We start from the raw sequence: 19,549 nt of genomic DNA, 5'->3' as shown, positions 1-19,549 counted from the left end.
GTTTTCTTTTTAATGTAACCTACTTTTATTACTTGCCAAAATTAAGCCCTGGCAATTTGCACCTGTCATTTTAGCCTTCCTGTACGCCTCAGGCCTTAAAAAAAAAAAAAAAAAAGCCTTTCAAAAGTTACTGAATCAATCAATGCACATTCATTTCACTTGTTCGTAAATATTTTTCATCTGTATCTCAGATTCCCAGGTGATGTAAGTCACCATGAAGGTGCTCACCGGTTCTAAATCCTGCTGGGTCATCACGTTATCAGGTATACACCCTCGCCTCCCAGAACGACAGCATCTAAGATACAACTGGAGTAAGACAACTGCCCTGCCCAGCTGAAATATCACTAGGAAATAACTGTCCCCAGTTATTTATATAACTGGCTCCCATGTGGAGCCACAACATGGTCCTGGTGTTTCTTCCTCCTCTATGGATCATCTTAAAGGGAAATATTCCTAGATCTCATCTCTTTCCTCCTTCCCGCCACCCCCCACCCCATTCTCTTTAAGTCATGTCTCTAGATTTCTTGGATGGAAGTGGGGTCAGGAAAATGGATAGAGAACAATCCACAAACCATTAGTATACCAGCCACTGTGCTAAGTCCATTTATTCATATTCTTATTTAATCCTAAGACCTCTGTAGGTAGATATTACTATTAGTTTGCAGAAGTGGAAACCAAAGCTCAGAGAATAAAAGTAACTTGCACACAGTAAGGAAGATATACAAAAGAATTCAAACCTCAAAGCCAAAGACAGTCTAAATGTTGCTTCTTCCCTGGTGGTACTCTTTCCATTTATGACTCAAAATGTATTGTCTTTAGTTCTTTTGCAGCCATTCTCAGTAATATTTTCCTTTGTTCTACTGGGTTAAATCTGGAAGTTCCTGGCCACACTGAGCAGATAAGGAACCATGGGAAAGTTTCTATACCAGTGTAAGAGTTTGTTTAGGACTGCATAGTGCCTTTAAAAATATCCGAATGTGAATGCTTTCTCCAGTTGCCCCAAATGTTTATCATCTTATGCATGCCTTCACTCATTTAAATTACCTTAGTGTTAAAAATAGGTCATTTTAAATTGCACCTTTCTCCTACCCCCAACTATGAGATTTAGATTAAGGGTCACTTAATGTTGCAAACTAAATGAGGCAAAAATGGTCCAGTTCTCTACATGGTCTTCTTGCTTTTCCATAAGGTTAGCCAAAGAGCATTTTATCATGTCCTTCTAATTGTATTTCATTGCTACAATAAAGTTACATATATTGAACAAGTTAATAATCTTTGATACTTCATAAAGATAATTTGAAAAATTCTCACCTAATCCCAGACCCACAAATTCATCAGGAGCCTGGTCTTTTGTTCCAGTAAGGGATCCTTCCCTGCCCCGTACTGTTCCAGAAATGTATCGAGGTTTCACTCCAGTTCCTATAAGTTGTGCAAGCTCCAACTGACTGATGCACTTCAGAATCTTCATTAAAAAAAAAAAAAAAAAAAAAAAAAAAAAAAAATTCCAAGTTAAAAAAGATCGCAAAAATACTTAAGTGTATGGAGCCAGGATTTAAATACAAGCTACATTATAAATCATTATTAAAAGCTAGATAAACTTGGGGCGCCTGGGTGGCACAGTGGTTAAGCGTCTGCCTTCGGCTCAGGGCGTGATCCCGGAGTTCTGGGATTGAGCCCCACATCAGGCTCCTCCGCTGTGAGCCTGCTTCTTCCTCTCCCACTCCCCCTGCTTGTGTTCCCTCTCTCGCTGGCTGTCTCTATCTCTGTCAAATAAATAAATAAAATCTTAAAAAAAAAAAAAAAGCTAGATAAACTTATCCTGAATATACTAATATTTTTCCCCAACACTTAAGCATGTCAGTGGGTAGAATATTTAGCATTAAATCATTTTATAAACCAAACTGCAAAGTTGAAAAAAAGTGCTTATACCTCATGCCACGAATTTCCTAAATAATTTCCATCTGTATGAGCCACTGTGATAAGTGTTTTTATTGTGTCAATGTTCTTCTGTTTCATTTCAGTAATACCAGAACTCACTGTAAGTAAGGTAAATCTTGCTAGTGCCTGGACATATGCATCTCTTTCCAGCTATAAAAAAGAGAAAAGTATACTTACATTGTTATAAACACAACAGAGTGATCTCTAATTCCCTACTGACAAACTGTTTACCTGTTTAGTAAGTTTTTAACTGACAAATTATATACCTCAAACTACAGTGTTTTTATTTAAGATGAAAAGGATGAATTTCTAAAATCTAAAGGCAATGGAGATGTCAAATCAAGACGAGATTTTAGTGACAACAAATGAATTCATATAGTAAAAAACATTCCTGAAGTGCTTATGTTTCAAGTACTGTGCAGACTAGCAGAAATGTGATTTATAAATGTGCTCATTTTTTCTCTATAGCTAGGCTGTGCTTCTTAAGCCATAAGACTCAGAAATAAATGTGAAATGGGTTTTTAAAAAAAAAAAAAAAAGCAAGCAAGCTTCGGCTAAAATTTGTTATCAAAGTATATAAATTACTAGAAGGACCTGTCTCATGAAAATTAAGTACTAGATACTTGGTTCTCTTTAGAATAACTTTTCTTAGGTTTAAGTGAAGTTATAAGGTAATATACATAAGCACAGAAGTATGAAAAAATATGATTCAGTAAGTATGAACATGTAACATATTTAAATAAGATACTCAAATTAACATACAGAAATTCAAAGTCTTGAAATTTTGGATACGGCTAATATTCTATAGAGAAAAAAAATGTAAACCGAAGTAGTTATGATGAATTCCAGATGCATCAATATAAAACTACCCCTTCTGTCATGGTTTCTTGGAAACTTAGACATCAGACTCATTTAAATTCCATCATAAACTTGAAATTAGTTTTTAGTAAGTCAAACATAAAAAAATAATTTTAATTATAGTCATCACATAAGTAATTTATGTTTTTCAGACTTGCTACAAAGGCAAAATTCTTTGTTACCTGAATGCTGAAAATGCATGCAATTCTGATTGCACATCTTATACCTTCCAGGCAAAGAGAGGCTACTTCAGTATCATCACAATCTTGCAGACCCACACTAAATGCAGCCAGAAAAGGTGTCCAAGCCAACTAGAAAAATTAAAAATTTAAACTATATCATGAATATCAAGTGATAATTAAATTTTATGATAGTAGTACATTAATATTTCTCAAAGCTTCAGACAATAAATGATTTGAGAAAGTTCTGGAAAAAAAAAGCAGTGAGTTTTTTTGGGGAAAAAATACGTAATGTTGCCTGGGGTTAAATAAGTGGGACAGCAAGACTACAAATTCAGCAGAGGACGTTAGGTATATTTTAAGTGCAGCATCTATCAATTATTCACATCAATAAGAAATGGGAATTGTCAATATTCATAAATGATATTAGTTTTACCCCTACTTTCAGAACTCATCTCTCTCTGCAAGCTTGTCCCTTGCAGTATTTCACAGATTTTATTTCTAAGATAATCCTTTTAGTCATTTTCTACTTGAAATAATTACATTATTCTTTCTTCTTTAAGCTTGCTCCCTGGACATCATTTAGCCTTACTTTTTTTATAGTCAAATATTTCACATTGAAATATCAGTGATATCTCTGGTTCCTAGTTGGACAATACTTTAAAAATATAGTTCAATAAAATACTTCTTCATTATAAACTGCGAAAATGAACAAACATTAACTTTTACCAGTCGGTAACACTGAATACCGAAAAATGTAATTTAAAATAAAAAAAAAAAAAACCTAAGGACTACTGAAAATTCTGACATCAAAACATACATGTACACATTGATGTGTGCTTGTGTAACCTTGAATTGTCTAATATGAGTATTTGTTGCTTTTAATAGATTCTAATGAAGCAAAACTATATATCCACATAACCACAGAGATGAAAAAGATTTATACCAGTGTACTGTAAAAATGACAGCTGGAATTTTAAAAAGATCTAAAAAGTTTTTAAGATTATTAAGAAAAACATTACCCAAAGGATTACCCAAAGCTTTGTTTGCAACATTAGAAAGTTTAGAAGTAAAAAAGAATATAATCCCTCAACAAAGGAACATAAGCCACAGTACCTTATTTCTAGTCCTAGCTTTGCCACTTACTTAATCTCTCTGAACCTCATTTTCTACCTATTTAATACCTGGACTATCACTGTGGAAAGATCCTTTAGGAAGCATATGAAGTACAGTACGAAGTACCACATGGAAGTAATAAATTACATGTTCAATTTTAAGTAAAGAAACAGCAAATCTATTCAAACCTGTGCAGTATTTTATACAAGAAAAAGTATAAATAGTTCTTAAGCCAGTGAAAAATATGGTTAACTCCATTAGGAATTAAAGACAATGACTTCTCCTATCAAACTACACTAAATAATATCTAGGGGTCAGTGAAATTATCCATTCATACTGTATAAACCTTTGTAAAATACAATTTGGCAGTATTTAAAAAGATTCTTAATAATATTTATATCCCTTAATATTATATCACATCCTAGAAGTCTCTCATTTATTCTGCTACTAAGTCAATGCTTGTTTACTTAACACTTAACTACAAGCTAAGAATGGTGTTAGACATTGGGAAAAGTGAACAGAACATAGTCTCTTCCCTCATGGAACTTAAAGTCTAGTAAAGAGACAGATACTAAATTTTAAAATAAGTAAATGTATAAATACAAACTGTTATAAATACAATGAAGGATAACATAGCACATTATGAAAAGGGACCAAATTTGGATGGTGGGGGTAGGGCAGACCTGTCTGAGAAGGTATATTTAAAGCTGAAACCACTTGGGCAAAGAAGAAAAGAGCGTTCTAGACAAAAGACACAGCTTGTAAGAATGCTCTGAAGAGAAAATAATTTAGGACATTCTAGAAACTGAAGGGGGGTGCCTGGGTGGCTCAGTCGTTAAGCGTCTGCCTTTGGCTCAGGGCGTGATCCCGGCGTTCTGGAATTGAGCCCCGCATGAGGTTCCTCTGCCGGGAGCCTGCTTCTTCCTCTCCCACTCACTGTGCTTGTGTTCCCTCTCTCACTGGCTGTCTCTCTCTCTGTCAAGTAAATAAATAAAATCTTAAAAAGAAACTGAAGGAATGCTAGTGTGACTGCAGCATAGTAAGACAGAAGAAATCTAGCAATGAGCCTGGAAAGGCAGGTGGAGCCAGACCACGTAAGGTTGTAGAAGTGGGTGTGTTAGTTTCACAGTATGATGCAAAGTTAGTGGGGGCCTTAAGGAAGAAGGCAACATTTCATTTTGTATTTTAAAATGATCATTCTGGCCTCTGTAAATGGACAAGAGGAGCACAAAAACAGACATTAAGGATACTAGGTAGGACACTACAATAATAAGAAACGAGGATGTCTGGAGAGGTTAATGGCAGTAGAAATGGTACTAAGAGGGAAGATTCTTAATGCTAGCTTAGAAGGTGTTTAAATAGGGGCGCCTGGGTGGCACAGCGGTTAAGCGTCTGCCTTCGGCTCAGGGCGTGATCCCGGCGTTATGGGATCGAGCCCCACGTCAGGCTCCTCCGCTATGAGCCTGCTTCTTCCTCTCCCACTCCCCCTGCTTGTGTTCCCTCTCTCGCTGGCTGTCTCTATCTCTGTTGAATAAATAAATAAAATAAAATCTTAAAAAAAAAAAAAAAGAAGATGTTTAAATAAACTAGAACTAATCTAGAGAATACATAATAAAAGCTATTTATGAAGAATTTTTAATGATACAGGGAAATACTTCTGTGAAAATAGCAAGATACAAAATTCTACACATAGTATGGTCATAATTATTCAATTAAGATTTAAAAAGTAGTATATAAAAAAGTGGTATATAAACACATCAACAGAAGTTTTTTTCTGAGTGATGGAATTATGGCTGGTTTCTTCTGTTTTTTTTTTTTTTTTTTTCCATTCTCTACCTCCCCCAACCAAAAACATTTGAGAAGAAAAACAAAAGTGTTAAGACTATTCAAAACAAAACAAAAAGCTGCCTTATAAAAATGTTTCATAATAAAGAGAAAGTGTTTCTTGTATTATTTCAAAAGATAAGGCTAGTCATACTCCACTATTCCTTCTAACAATGCCTCCCCTAGGCCTCTCTTCCCCATCGCACAATTCTTCATCAACTTTTGGAAATAACATTATCACACAGACGTTGAAGTAGAGGTAGAACCATAAAACTTTAGAGCTAAAACAAAAGCACAGAAATCTTGTAGTCATCTTTTACTGCCCACACATATGTGTACTTAGTATCTGAATGAGAACTCAAATTACAATCTTTAGCCTCCACAAACCATCCTACCACACTGTCCCACAAACTGGAATTACTTTACCCCTTTTCCCTTTTCAACCTTGACTAGACTCTCCTCTATATCCCTGTAATCCTTACCGATTCCCTGCTTACTTATTCTCACATTTTGAAGAAAGGATAGGAAAAAAAAAAAAACCAGGAAAACAAAGAAGGAATAGGCCATCAAATTTTAAAGAACCAGTAAGTATCATTCTTACTAGATCAACCTATAAACATAATAACGCTTGCTTTTGTTCCTCGCTCTATTCTCTGCACTCCAGGTATACTCAGAACTCTCATGTGAGTTTCTGGCAAGAAGTTCAAGATCACTTTGAAATTTTAGGTAAACTCTAAAGGTTTAAATAGAACTCATTTGGAGAAAACAAGGCCAAAGATTAATGATCATTCTCTGAAACCTTCCCATTCTTATTTCTTAAGGTCACACGCTTATTAATTGCCAAGACTGTATACCTTTTCTCATTCTAAGAAAAAATTTATATTTGCTATATCCTAAATAACATTGCTTTTGCTTCTAGGTCTACACTAATGGGCTATAATCACTGTATTTCCTTAACTTAAAAACACGCTGAACAAGGTTACATATAAATGTATACTGCGACCAAAAGTTATTAGTAACTTTTACCTTAAACATGGGTCTCACGTGCTCCAAATGTGTTGCACTTGTAAAAGGTGCCTGAACATGGCTCACGGCTTCCATGAGTGCTTTTGCGGTCTTGGCCATCTGTTCCATTTCTAAGTTATACAGAAGCCTTCTTTGTTTTTCACTGGCTACATCTGAAATAACAAACACTATTAGCATTTAAAATATAAAGCATTTTATATGCTTTTTTACTATAAAATAAATACCACCAATTAATAGGTATATTCTTAAAAAGCCAAACACAAAAGGTCATATAAGGTGCGATTCCATTTATATGAAATATCCAGAGTAGGTAAATCCATAGAAAAAGAAAGCAGACTGGTGGTAGCCAAAGACTGCTGAGCGGAAGGGAATGTTAACTTCAATGGGTAAAAGGTTTTATTTTGGTAATGAAAATGTTTTGGAACTAGACAGACGTGGTGGTTGCACAACAGTGTAAATGTACTAAATGCCACTGCATTGTTCACTTCAAAATGTTTAATTTTACGTTATGCGAATTGTAACAAAAATGGGGGGAAAATTCCTGAACTAAGAGTCGGGAATAAGTGGAAAACCTATAAGAAGGGAAGAGAGTAGGTATAAATCTGTCACAATGGAAATACTAGGGAAACAACCCAAATACGGGACGGGAGAATAGGAGGGGAGAGGTAAAAGGCAAGGGCATCCTTGGATGACATAGGCTTGAATGACGACTCCTGAGTTAACAAGAAAACAGTGGCCCTAACATTCCAGGATGACATCTGTATTTCAGTACACCTACATCCTTCCCATATCCTGCTTCTCACTGATACTCTACCACCATGGACAAAATAGGCCAGAGAAAGGAGGACAGGAATATGTTTTATCATGGGTCTGAAGAAGATAACTGAATCAGAGAATTGGCATCTATTTAGGTGTGCAAATGAAATCTTGAGCAATGTATTTAACAACATTGTAAGCAGAAGAGCTGAAAATAACACGACCAAGTAAACTGCTGATTGGTACTGGACTGCAAAATGAGCCAAAGACACCTAGTTCAAGATCTGGCTTCGCCACTCTTTGCGTTTTAGGTGTAGAGATTTAATAAAAGTTTTTTTGACATTATTCTCAGCTTATAGATTCCATGATTCTTAGTTTCTTAAGCTCTTTGGACTTCGGTTTCCTCATCTACAAAATGAGGGGAGTACTAAAATTCCTTAGAATCATCCTCTACATTATTCCAAAAGATAAGGCCACTTATACTTCACTATTCCTTCTAACACCTCCCTAGCCCCTGAATCTCATAGTTCTTCATCAACTTCTGGAAACACACATATCACATAGGCCCTTGTTCCTCTCCTGTCAACAGAATTGTGCTACTGCAATCTGTTCTGTGAGATAAAGCTTGAAATTTCATTTCCAGGTGGAGTGCTCAGAAAGGCAGGAATCTTCTTTCCGTATTACTGCTATATTTCTGAGCTACTACCCTCATCTTATTTTTTTAGTCAGATTTTAGCTTTGATTTAATCACCACTGTCCACATGTACAGAATGTCTAGAATGGAGCCAAGCCCACAGTTGGCTTCTCATGCTGGTTAGATCTAGGACCTCTATAATGATAATCTGTCGTGCATCTGAAGGAGTGATTTCCAACTCCGTGAGCAACCTCACAATCCTAACCTTCCCTAATTTGTTCAATCATCCCTACGTCCAGCTTGTTTCATGTGTCGTAATAGATGAACAGAGAGAATTGTGTTGCTTGTAGATGATGAAGAGGCAGAAAAAGACTGAGAGTGGAAGTCTGACTATTGGGGCTGCCTAAGCAGTCTTGCTGACATCCAAATCCATGCTGAGATTTACTGCTAAATTGACAAGCATATATTAAATGCACACGAATCCATGCAAATTACACAGCATTTTCTGTTAATCACTGGTTAGGGTTATTTTTACTCAGAATGTAGAAAAAAATTATAATCAGATTAGCAAACTGTATATTATAATATTTCTCATTAGAATAGTATCTGATTTATTCTAAATCAAGTGAAAAACCCTTAGGAAACCATATTTTCCTCCTGAACAATCAGAATTCAATTGATTTAGATACTTACTTTGCTTACTTGATTTTGTAGGGATTGTGAGTTCTTTTGTTTCTTTCATTGATATCTTTTTCCCAGCTATTTCATTATAGATAGCTGATAGATACTCCTCAGGAAGGTCTTTACTATCATTGATACCTCTATTCATCTTAATGTACTGTTCCTTTGTCATTTTATTTTTAACCTAGAAATGAAAAACCATTATAATTCTTAAAACTTACTTAAAAATGACTTCTATTTTAAGAATATGAATACTTTTACAACACAATATATAAATACTTTGAGGATAAGAAGGGGAAAATATTCAACAAAACATGTATTAAAATGAAAACAGTCATAGAAGATGAAGGCAATGTAGAAAAAAAAAACTAGTCTGGCATATGCTAATACACCTTCTCAGATGGGCACATAAGTAATTTATAATAAGAAACAGGGAAATCGAATAATGAAATTATTTGTTTTTGCCCAAGGTTTAAGAGCTCTACCAACAGTCTTTAAAAGACCATGATAAGTATTAAAAACATACGGTATCAAAAAGATCCAAATCTTAGTTTGGGAAAACATAAATACGTTGTAATGATTTAAAAGCTGATTTTATGTAACAGTGGATGCAAAGTAACAGCTGAATTCATTTAAAATCAGGTAACAATCTCCCTGACTGACTCAGCATGGCAAATGAATGTTAGGTGATCCAGGTGAAATATCCTTTGAACATTCTGTCTTGTTTAGAGTACTCTGAACAGGAATGTCCTGCAGCATACCTTGATCAATCTGTGGAGTATAAATCTGCAGTTTATAAGATGGAGCCCTGTCACCAAACTTGAGAACTAGCACAGTCAAAATGTTTTATATCTCCAAAAACCCATATCGGTCTTATGACATCTCTGAAGATACAGGCATACCTGGGATAAACTGTGTTTGGGTCCAGACTACCATAATAAGGTGAGTCAAATAAATTTTTTGGCTTCCTAAATGCATATAAAAGTTATATTTACACTATACTGTAGCCTATTAAGTGTGCAATACTGTTATGTCTAAAAAAGCAATGTATATACCTTAATTCAAAAAATACTTTATTACTAAAAAATACTAACCATCACCTGAGCTTTCGAGGAGTCATAATCACTGATCACAGATCATCATAACAAATGTTTAATAGTAATGAAAAAGTCTGATATACTGTGAGAATCACCAAAATGTGACAGAGACATGAAATGAGCAAATACTGTTGGAAAAATGGTGCTGATAGACTTGCTTATGCAAGGTTACCACAGACCTTCAATTTGTAAAAAAAAAATCACAATTATCTGCGAAGTGTAATAAAGTAAAGCACAATAAAACGAGGTATGCCTGTATATTTAATTATATATATTCCCACCATCTCCCATAAAGAATTTACAGCCACTCTATAGATAAGGATCCTCCTGTAAATTTACAAGGTACATAGAATAATAAGCAAGTCATAACTTTAAAACTCATCTTGAGTCAGTACTTAAAAAAAAAAAGCCATTTCTCCTGGAGTTCTGATAAATACTAAAAAACAATGACTCGGGGACACTAAAATAAAAGACCATACAAATGCTGCCAATAAGAGGCTAAAAGAAGATTAACATCACCTGGAGCTCTTGAGCATGGCATATTAAGTTTTAACATCATGCCAATCAGAGACAAAAAGAAGTCTTGATAAAAAAAATGTGAAGTAGCAGTAAAATATACTTGTCGGTCTGGGTGGGAGGAGGGGGTGGGAGCTCCCAGAAGTGGGAGTAGAGAATACGTGAATTTCAGATACCCCAAATAAAAATATACTGCTCAAACAGAACAATTCTGTCACAATGGGATTCTGAAAGTAGGATAAAACATAATCCTACTTTTCTTTTCCTGCTTATCTTTTATGGAGCATTCCATTCTTGACTTTTATTTTCATATGTTTATATATTTTTTTAAAAGATTTTATTTATTTGACAGAGAGAGAGAGAGAGATAGCAAGAGAGCACAAGCAGGGTGAGCGGCAGGCAGACGGAAAGGGAGAAGCAGGCTACCCGCTGACTGGGATCATGACCTGAGCCGAAGGCAGGTGCTTAACTGGCTGAGCCACCCAGGAGCCCTTCATGAGCTTATATTAAGCTATATTTAGTTTTAGTGTTTAAGTCACTTAAAGCCAGTTGTTACTATGATGGAGATTAATATACACAAAAAAATTAAATGAGTTCTAAGTATATCTCAAATTTTTAAAAAAATTCACTGACTCATATATAAAAAGTAGTCTAATTATAAATATTATAGGTGAAAATGAAACATAAATGACTTGTTTAAATATTTTAACTTTGAAAAGAACTAAGAATGAAAAGACCTTTAAGGAATTTCTTTAAAGTTTACCTGTGTTCTTTAAAAATGATGTCATTTGTTAGAGTTCATGTGGTCTTGAATCAAATCATATGGGGTCATGATTATGGGTTCAGTTTTCTAATTGAATTTTCCTTCATAGAAACTCATAAGCTGTTCTGTAGCTGCAGGCTGCATATCAGGACATGATGCCAGCCAGCAGTAATCTGACAGGGAGCGGGAAGACTACAGGAAGTTACCACTGCTAGACCAGGATCCATGCACATGTTCTATGGACAGAAACAAGTGCCATGAAGACAGAGCACGATTCTCAAGTTGTTTCCTAACTGATCTGTGTTCAGAAACTTTTAACAATCTGGGTACTATGAAAGGACATTAAAGGATGTTTTAGTATTTCCTCAAAATAACTTACACAAGGATGTACATATGGGAAGATACGACACAGATGCATGTAACATTGATAATTCATTTACAGAACCAAATTCTTTAAAAATACAACACTTAAAAAAAAAGGGGGGGGTGGTACTGTATTGGTTTGGACCAAAACACCAGACAGAAAACTCCGATATGAAGATATCCAAGTAAGTCAGTATCTGTAGACTGCCTTATAACACCATGGAAAAAAGTATCCTGCATAATAAAAACCTGAAAGGGAGCTGCTTTAACTACACTGCCAGTAATATGCCAAGGGCGATTTTTATTTTATTTTTTATTTATTTGAGAGAGAGAGATAGTACATGTGAGAGAGCACAAGTGAGAGCACGAACTGGGGGAGGCAGGAGGGTGGGTGGGGTGTTGGGCAGAAGGAGAAGCAGATTTCCCACTGAGCAGAGGGAGCCTTACATGGGATCATGACCTGAGAAGGCAGGAGCTTAACTGACTGAGCCACCCAGACACCCTGCCAAGGGCAATTTTTAAGTGATTAAAATACTGAATGACTTTTTAAGAAATATCTATATAAAATCACATAAGTCACTGGTAAATGCATAGCTGTTAATTCTGATGTTTAAATCTAAGGGTAATCACACATTTGATACATACTTTCCATATCAACCCTGCCTTAAACATCTCAAAACACACACACACACACACACCCCTATTTTGCAAGCTCAATCTCAACCTTTAAATAAATTTTAATTTTTCCAAACCTCTAAGATTAGTATAGTTTATTTCATTTCCTAAGAATAATAAATATCATTAGACGCCTATCCCTAAGAAGTATGAAGAAATTCTTGCAAATAGGTAAATTTATAAAGGTAATTTCTCCCAAGATATCAAGGCATGTTTTTTGAAATGAAGTATAAAATACCTAAAACTTTAAAAATAAATTTTTTTGCTAATGGATATCAGAAATCAAGTGACAGTTCCTTAATATTTAAGAAGGAGTTATGAATTTAAAGGCAAATGAGTATCTTAATATCCTGGATATCTAACGGTTTAATTTTTACATGTAATGGTACTGTGATTATGTTTAAGTAGAGTATGTGTCTTTCAGAGGTATACACTGAAGTAAATACAGATGAAATGGTATGACACCTAGATTTACTTCAAAACGATCTGGGAGAGAGAGAAGAGATAGAATGAACAAGACTGGCCACAGCTGATAACTGTGGAAGCTGGGTGATGGGCACATGAGGGATTCCCATGCTAACCACTCTATTCCTCAAGTCTGAAATGTTTAAGAGAAAAAATAAAGTTTGTGTATAGTGTTCTTCCATGTTGTAATAAGTACAGGCAAAAGAATATACATATTCTTAAAATTTATCTTAAGCTTTATACAGCTATCAATCATGAGACAAATACAGACTTATTTTACAGATATCTGAAAGTCTAATTAGAATTACCACAAGAAACTGCATTTTTTTTTTTTTTTTTAAGATTTATTTATTTAGAGGCGCCCAGGTGGCTCAGTCAGTTAAGCATCTGCCTTCGGTTCAGGTCATGATCCCAAGGTCCTGGGATCGAGCCCTGCAGTCACAGTGAGGCTCTCTGCTAAGCAGGCAGCCTAATTCTCACTCTGCCCCTCCCTGCTCATGCTCTCAAGCTCTCTCTCTCGCTGTCTCAAATAAGTAAATAAAATCTCGAAAAAAAAAATATTTATTTTGAGAGGGAGAGAGAGAGCACGTGAGCTGGGGGAAAGGCAGAGGGAGAGAGAAAAATCTTAGGAGGCTCCCTGCTCAGTGTGGAGCCTGACAGAAGGCTCCATCCCAGGACCCTGAGATCAGTACCTGAGCTGAAACCGAGAGTCAGACACTCAACTGACAAAGCCACCCCAGTGCCCCCAGAAACCACATTTGTAAAATGAACACTACACCGAATACCCCAATTTGGTGACTGGTTTCACTGAATAAGATTAAAATTTCAACTCTTACTTACTGAATTCAGAAGAACTTATTTAATTTGTACTATCTATTATACATAGTACGTACCTGTGGACTGTGAAGATCTGTGGTCAGCATGATAATTGAATAAGCCAAAACATAAGCAGTATCCGCACTAGCAAAAAGGGTTTGTCTGGAAAAATAAATGTATCATATTATAAACTTATATTGTTTTACAGCTGCATTTAAATAAATCATCTCAAACCCCCATAATTTTCTCTTTCAGGATTTATGTTCTAGCTCATACTACAGTGTTTTTATGGAATTGTCTTATCACTTCTAGATCAGACAATCTAAATTCTCTGGGTGTAAGATGACGAATCTTCTGATGTTCCCTAGCACAATGTCTTGGATATAGCTGGCAACCAATAAATACTTGAATTTGAATCTTGTTTACCCTTGGTTGCATTCAAGGTATCTTGCAGCAAATTTTTCCATCAATCGATCAATTTTCTGAGCTTCCCCTGGAAGACGGAATCCTTCCAGAAACATACGAAGGGCTGAAACGAAGTCCTTTCCTGAAAAGTCATGTTGGTCCACATATGCATACATAACTTCTTTGTTAAATTTATCATTATCTCCCAGGAACTCACCCACTTGAGTCTAAAGAACAAAAGATTAAAAACTGATATCCTAATGAAATGTTACATTTGCCACAGAGACATTTAAAGAGCAGCAAAATCTGTAAGATTCACAGGTTTTGACTACAGGGTTAACTATTTCAAAAGTGAAACTAAAAGTTAAACCCACTGACTGTGTTTATTTAAAAAAAAAAGATATTCTTTTGAGTTTAGGAAATTAAAAAGCAAAATTAAGAATACCTAGGTTATTCTTTAAGTTTTCCTGACATACTTAGGAGGGCACTTTTAAAGGGGAAACAGTCTGTATCGTTATTAACTTAAAAAGAAATTTTACAGAGAAGGTTAGAATAAACAAAAATGGTATTCTTACAGAGTCTAATCTTTCCTCTTGATGTAAGAATTGGGCAATATCTTCAGGTGTAGTGCCAAGCATCCCTTGTTCTTGGAGGTACTGTATTCCTCTCTTTGGTTTCTTATTAAATCTAGATGATGTTAAAGTTAATAGAAACATTAGAAACAGAAAATCATTTGAAAAGAACATCTTAAACTATGGTAAATTAATTTTCTAATACCACTTAGAAAATAGTTTAATATAATCCATGCATGAATATACAAAACTTATTACATTATGCAAAATTTTATTTTTTTCTTAGAAAAGAGTCTGAAGCAAAATGCCACCTGTATCAATAATACGGACCATTTCAGACTATTTGAGATAATGTCATGTTGTAGATAAGCTGTAAGGATATAAATATTAAATATCTCATGCTTTTAATATTTATATTCTCCTTAACACTCAAATAATCTTGGTTCATTCCATATACACCACTGATTAATTCTAAGTTTCCTGCTTTTAAAGTAAAAGAATTCTGGTGACTGTCTTAACAACAGTTTGACAGCATTATTTCCTTTATTAAAAAAATCCCTAGATACCCAATGTTTTCAAAGTGAAGTCCAAACTGACTAGATGGATATATAAAATCTTTCTTAATACAGCTCTAGTTTATCTTATCCCCTCTCACCCATCCCCTCCCACATATCCTATTCTCATTCCCTAAGCAGAATGCATTTCTGCAATCTATTTCCTCTACATGTCCTTTACTTGCTCCATTCACTGTGGAACTCTCCTTCATGCTTACAAATCCAGTTCAAAGGTCACCTCCTTGTTTCCACATCATTTACTTTCTACTTTTATTATACCACTAATTACTTTGGTCCCTCATCACCTGTCACCTGGGTAACAGTATCTTGCTATTTTTTGTTTTGCTCATTCTAATCCATCCTTCCGGCTACTGGCGAAGTCACTGTCCCAAAAGAGAACTCCGATGCTGCTCCTCGTCTAAAATCCTTCAATACTAGTATGACAAAGTCAAGGAGACAAGATAAAACAAGTTGCTGTGGCCGATGTCAAAGAGGTTACAGCCTATGTTCTCCTCTAGGATTTTGATGGATTCCTGTCTCACATCGAGGTCTTTCATCCATTTGGAGTTTATCTTTGTGTATGGTGTGAGAAGAGTTTGGTCAAGTTTCATTCTTTTGCATGTAGCTGTCCAATTTTCCCAGCACCATTTATTGAAGAGACTGTCTTTTTCCACTGGACGTTTTTTCCTGCTTTGTCGAAGATGAGTTGACCATAATGCTGAGGGTCCATTTCTGGGTTCTCTATTCTGTTCCATTGGTCTATGTGTCTGTTTTTGTGCCAGTATCAGGCTGTCTTTGTGACCACAGCTTTGTAGTACAGCTTGAAATCAGGCAAAGTGATGCCCCCAGCTTTGTTTTTCCTTTTCAACAATTCCTTGGCCATTCGGGGTCTTTTCTGGTTCCACACAAATTTAAGGGCTCTTTGTTCCAGCTCTTTGAAAAATGTCATTGATATTTTGATTGGGATGGCGTTGAAAGTATAGATTGCCCTGGGTAGCATAGACATTTTAACTATGTTTATTCTTCTGATCCCTGAGCTCTGGGAAACAAACTGAGGGCTTCAGAGGGGAGAGGGATGGGGGATTGGGATAGGCCGGTGATGGGTATTAAGGAGGGCACATATTGCATGGAGCACTGGGTGTTATACGCAAACAATGAGTCATGGAACACTATAGCAAAAACTAATGATGTACTGTATGGTGACTAACATAATAAAAAATAAAAAAAAGAAGAAGACAAGATAAAAACTTGTTTACATGGAGAATAAGGCCTTCTGGAATCTGGATCCAACTCAATGCTCTCATTTCATCTCCTACGACTGCCCCCTGACCCTGCCTCTGCCATGCTGATCAATAGTCCTCAAATGTTCCTCTCCACTCCGCTGCTGCACAAGTCATTCTCTTTGTCTGAAATGTCCTTACCTGCCCTGTCCTAATGATTTCTGTCAAGTCCTAATTCATACCATAAATTAAAATCAAACATTTTTCACTGAGATAAGCACAATCTCTGCTCTCTAGAAGCTCTCTCCTAATAAAATAAACTTGATTTTTAAAAATTATAATAGTAAAAATGCAATAACTAATGTATTGACAAGGTAAGATAACACAGAAGAGGAAGTAACTAACAGAAATGGTTGTGATTTTTTTTTTAAAGATTTTATTTATTTATTTGACAGAGATAGAGACAGCCAGCGAGAGAGGGAACACAAGCAGGGGGAGTGGGAGAGGAAGAAGCAGGCTCACAGCAGAGGAGCCTGATGTGGGACTCAATCCCACAACGCCAGGATCACGCCCTGAGCCGAAGGCAGACGCTTAACCGCTGTGCCACCCAGGCGTCCCAGAAATGGTTGTGATTTATTTCCTGGGGAAGGTGACTGTGACAATGAGCTTTGAAGGACCACATACTTCGTAAAAAGAAAAAACCTCTATCTCAGAGATTAAGGGGTCATACTAACACATGGCAGCATAAAACAGCATGACATTGTAGCAACAATGCTGCACTGTTGGAAGGATGAAGCGAGCTAAAGAAGCGGCAGGTGATGAAGCTTAAGAGTCCAGCAGACCTACATCACGAAGGGTATTATATCCTATTACAAGAAGCTGTGACTTTATTCTTTAAAAGCAAAAGGGGTCATGGCGCCTGGGTGGTGCAGTCGTTAAGCATCTGCCTTCGGCTCAGGGCGTGATCCTGGCGTTATGGGATCGAGCCCCACATCAGGCTCCTCTGCTAGGAGCCTGCTTCTTCCTCTCCCACACCCCCTGCTTGTGTTCCCTCTCTCGCTGGCTGTCTCTGTCAAATAAATAAATAATAATCTTAATAAATAAATAAATAAATAAAAGCAAAAGCTGGGGAGAAACAGAAGCTGACTTTCAAGAGAAATCACTCTAGCTAAGTGTGAGAAAAGACTACAGAATAAATAAGATCAAAGAAAGGTAGGCCACTTAAAAGATTATATGAGTCAAGGCAAGAAATGGTACTGGTTTGACTTGTGAGGACAACTATGGGAAATGGGAGAGACGAGAGAAACAGCATAGATATTTAGCAAGTACAATCAACAGGATTTAGGGACAGATTAGATCCAAGGGGAAAATCTAAGTAACATGCATGATTCTAGCTTATAAATTTGGTAGCATGTTGGGGTTACTAGTCTAAATAAGAAATACAGAAACAGTAGTTTTCTATTTGTCTTTTGTTTTTGGTAAGAGTATTAGGGAGTTGATTATGGGGAGAATGGAGACTGATAAATCTGATTATGGACATACTGAGTGTGAGAACCTAAGCAATATCCAACAGAGATGTCCAATGGGCAATTACAGACAGTCTAGACATCAGTTGAGGTATTTATGTTAAAAGTAACACTTGGGAGTGGGGACATGCTAGCACATACATAGTAGCTGAAGTCATGAAAAAGAACATGATCACCTAGGGGAAATTACAAAGTAAGAAAAGAGCTGAGGGACAGAACTCTGGAAATGCTAAGCTGTATGCAGAAGATAAACAGCCCCTAAGAAGACTGAGAAGGAACAAGACAGAGTGGTGCCACAGTCAGGAAAGACTGTAATGGGAGCACAGCAACATGAAAGCATTCTCATGAAAGTATGAAGCAGAGATCAAGTCCACGAGCTGAAAAGAGCACTAGAGACTAAGGAGCCCTCCACTTTGAAGTCCTGTGACGACTTCAACTCACTCCCAAGTACTTCAAGTAGAGTTATCGTATCTTGGCCGCACTTTGTATACGATTATGGACAATACACGGTATTATTTTAGAAAAACATTTTTGCCCATATTTAGGTTCTACCTTAAATACAAGAATCAATGCTTTCATGGTTCTTGGCACACAGTCCCAAACACCAAATATGTTTGCTGAGTAACATCTGCTGAGAATTTCAATATGAATATCTGATTACACATACTAGACCTTGAGTCCCTCAGAAGCCATGGCTATTCATTCATAAAGTTTTCCTACGACCTTGCATAATGTCAGGAACAGATGGGACTTTGATAAATATTGGCTGAAAAACTGGAATGAATGAACTATTAATGGCTATTTCCTGAGGCAATTTTGTGAGATTTTATAATTTTATGACAGTAAACGTGCATACATTTTTCATTTTTTTTTTACATTAACAATAAAAAAATGGAACTTGAACATTCACCAAAAGGCACTGCTTAAGAGTCAGGAAGAAATGCTTTACAGTAGAAGTTGCAACCAAGTAAATATACAAGAGCATTTTTAACAGTTTATAGTAGCTAGATCCACGGAGAAATGTCAGTAACTTCATTTTTCCTTCCAGCTTCTCTTTGAAAGAGATGGGCAATTAGAGGAATGAAAGCAGCATGGTACTATTTGGATAGGAAATAGTCCAGGAGCAGACTGATGCCATACAGCTTAGTGGGAAAACTGACTTTACAAGATCTGGGTCTGGTAGAGTAGCCAGGTTGGAAAAGGAGGTGATTACCTTATCAACATATAAAACTGAAATTGATAACAATGGATCAATAACAAAAGTAGCCCATTTGCAACCCAACTGGAGAAAATATAAAACCTATAAAGGAGCAATGTTAGCTAGCTATTAGAAGTTTCACACTGTAAATTTTTTGACTTGTGATCTGCTTAGGAAATATAATGGGGGATTTTATAACTGAGCTACTAAATGAACAATGCAAAACTACTTACATAATCTAAGCATAATCAACAGCATATAAGATATGCTACAAAATTAATTTAATGTGAATTGTAAGAGTCTCTTGGGCTAGACTGCAATAAACAAGGAGAGCTGAATAAGGAGCCACTAGAAGTCTTGGATGCAG

At 36.1% G+C, this 19,549-nt stretch overlaps 1 protein-coding gene across 3 annotated transcripts in view; it reads right to left on the bottom strand.

The window, feature by feature from the left end:
* Window positions 1–19,549, bottom strand: part of ARFGEF1 (ARF guanine nucleotide exchange factor 1) — a 154,580-nt gene that overhangs the window by 35,775 nt on the left and 99,256 nt on the right. For all 3 annotated transcript variants that reach the window (XM_087864843.1, XM_087864842.1, XM_045800693.2), the window contains 8 exons: window positions 14,688–14,799; window positions 14,134–14,339; window positions 13,785–13,869; window positions 9,025–9,196; window positions 6,942–7,093; window positions 2,979–3,107; window positions 1,930–2,088; window positions 1,312–1,462 (listed from right to left, as the gene is read on the bottom strand). In XM_087864843.1, coding sequence (XP_087720969.1) covers window positions 1,312–1,462; window positions 1,930–2,088; window positions 2,979–3,107; window positions 6,942–7,093; window positions 9,025–9,196; window positions 13,785–13,869; window positions 14,134–14,339; window positions 14,688–14,799 — 1,166 coding nt within the window. The remainder of the gene's footprint in view (window positions 1–1,311; window positions 1,463–1,929; window positions 2,089–2,978; window positions 3,108–6,941; window positions 7,094–9,024; window positions 9,197–13,784; window positions 13,870–14,133; window positions 14,340–14,687; window positions 14,800–19,549) is intronic.

This window comes from Ursus americanus, chromosome 9 (assembly GCF_024610735.1).
Source record: "Ursus americanus isolate L20-20 chromosome 9, mUrsAme1.1.p, whole genome shotgun sequence".
Lineage (NCBI taxonomy): Eukaryota > Metazoa > Chordata > Mammalia > Carnivora > Ursidae > Ursus > Ursus americanus.
This window is presented reverse-complemented; position numbering and strand designations above follow the sequence as displayed.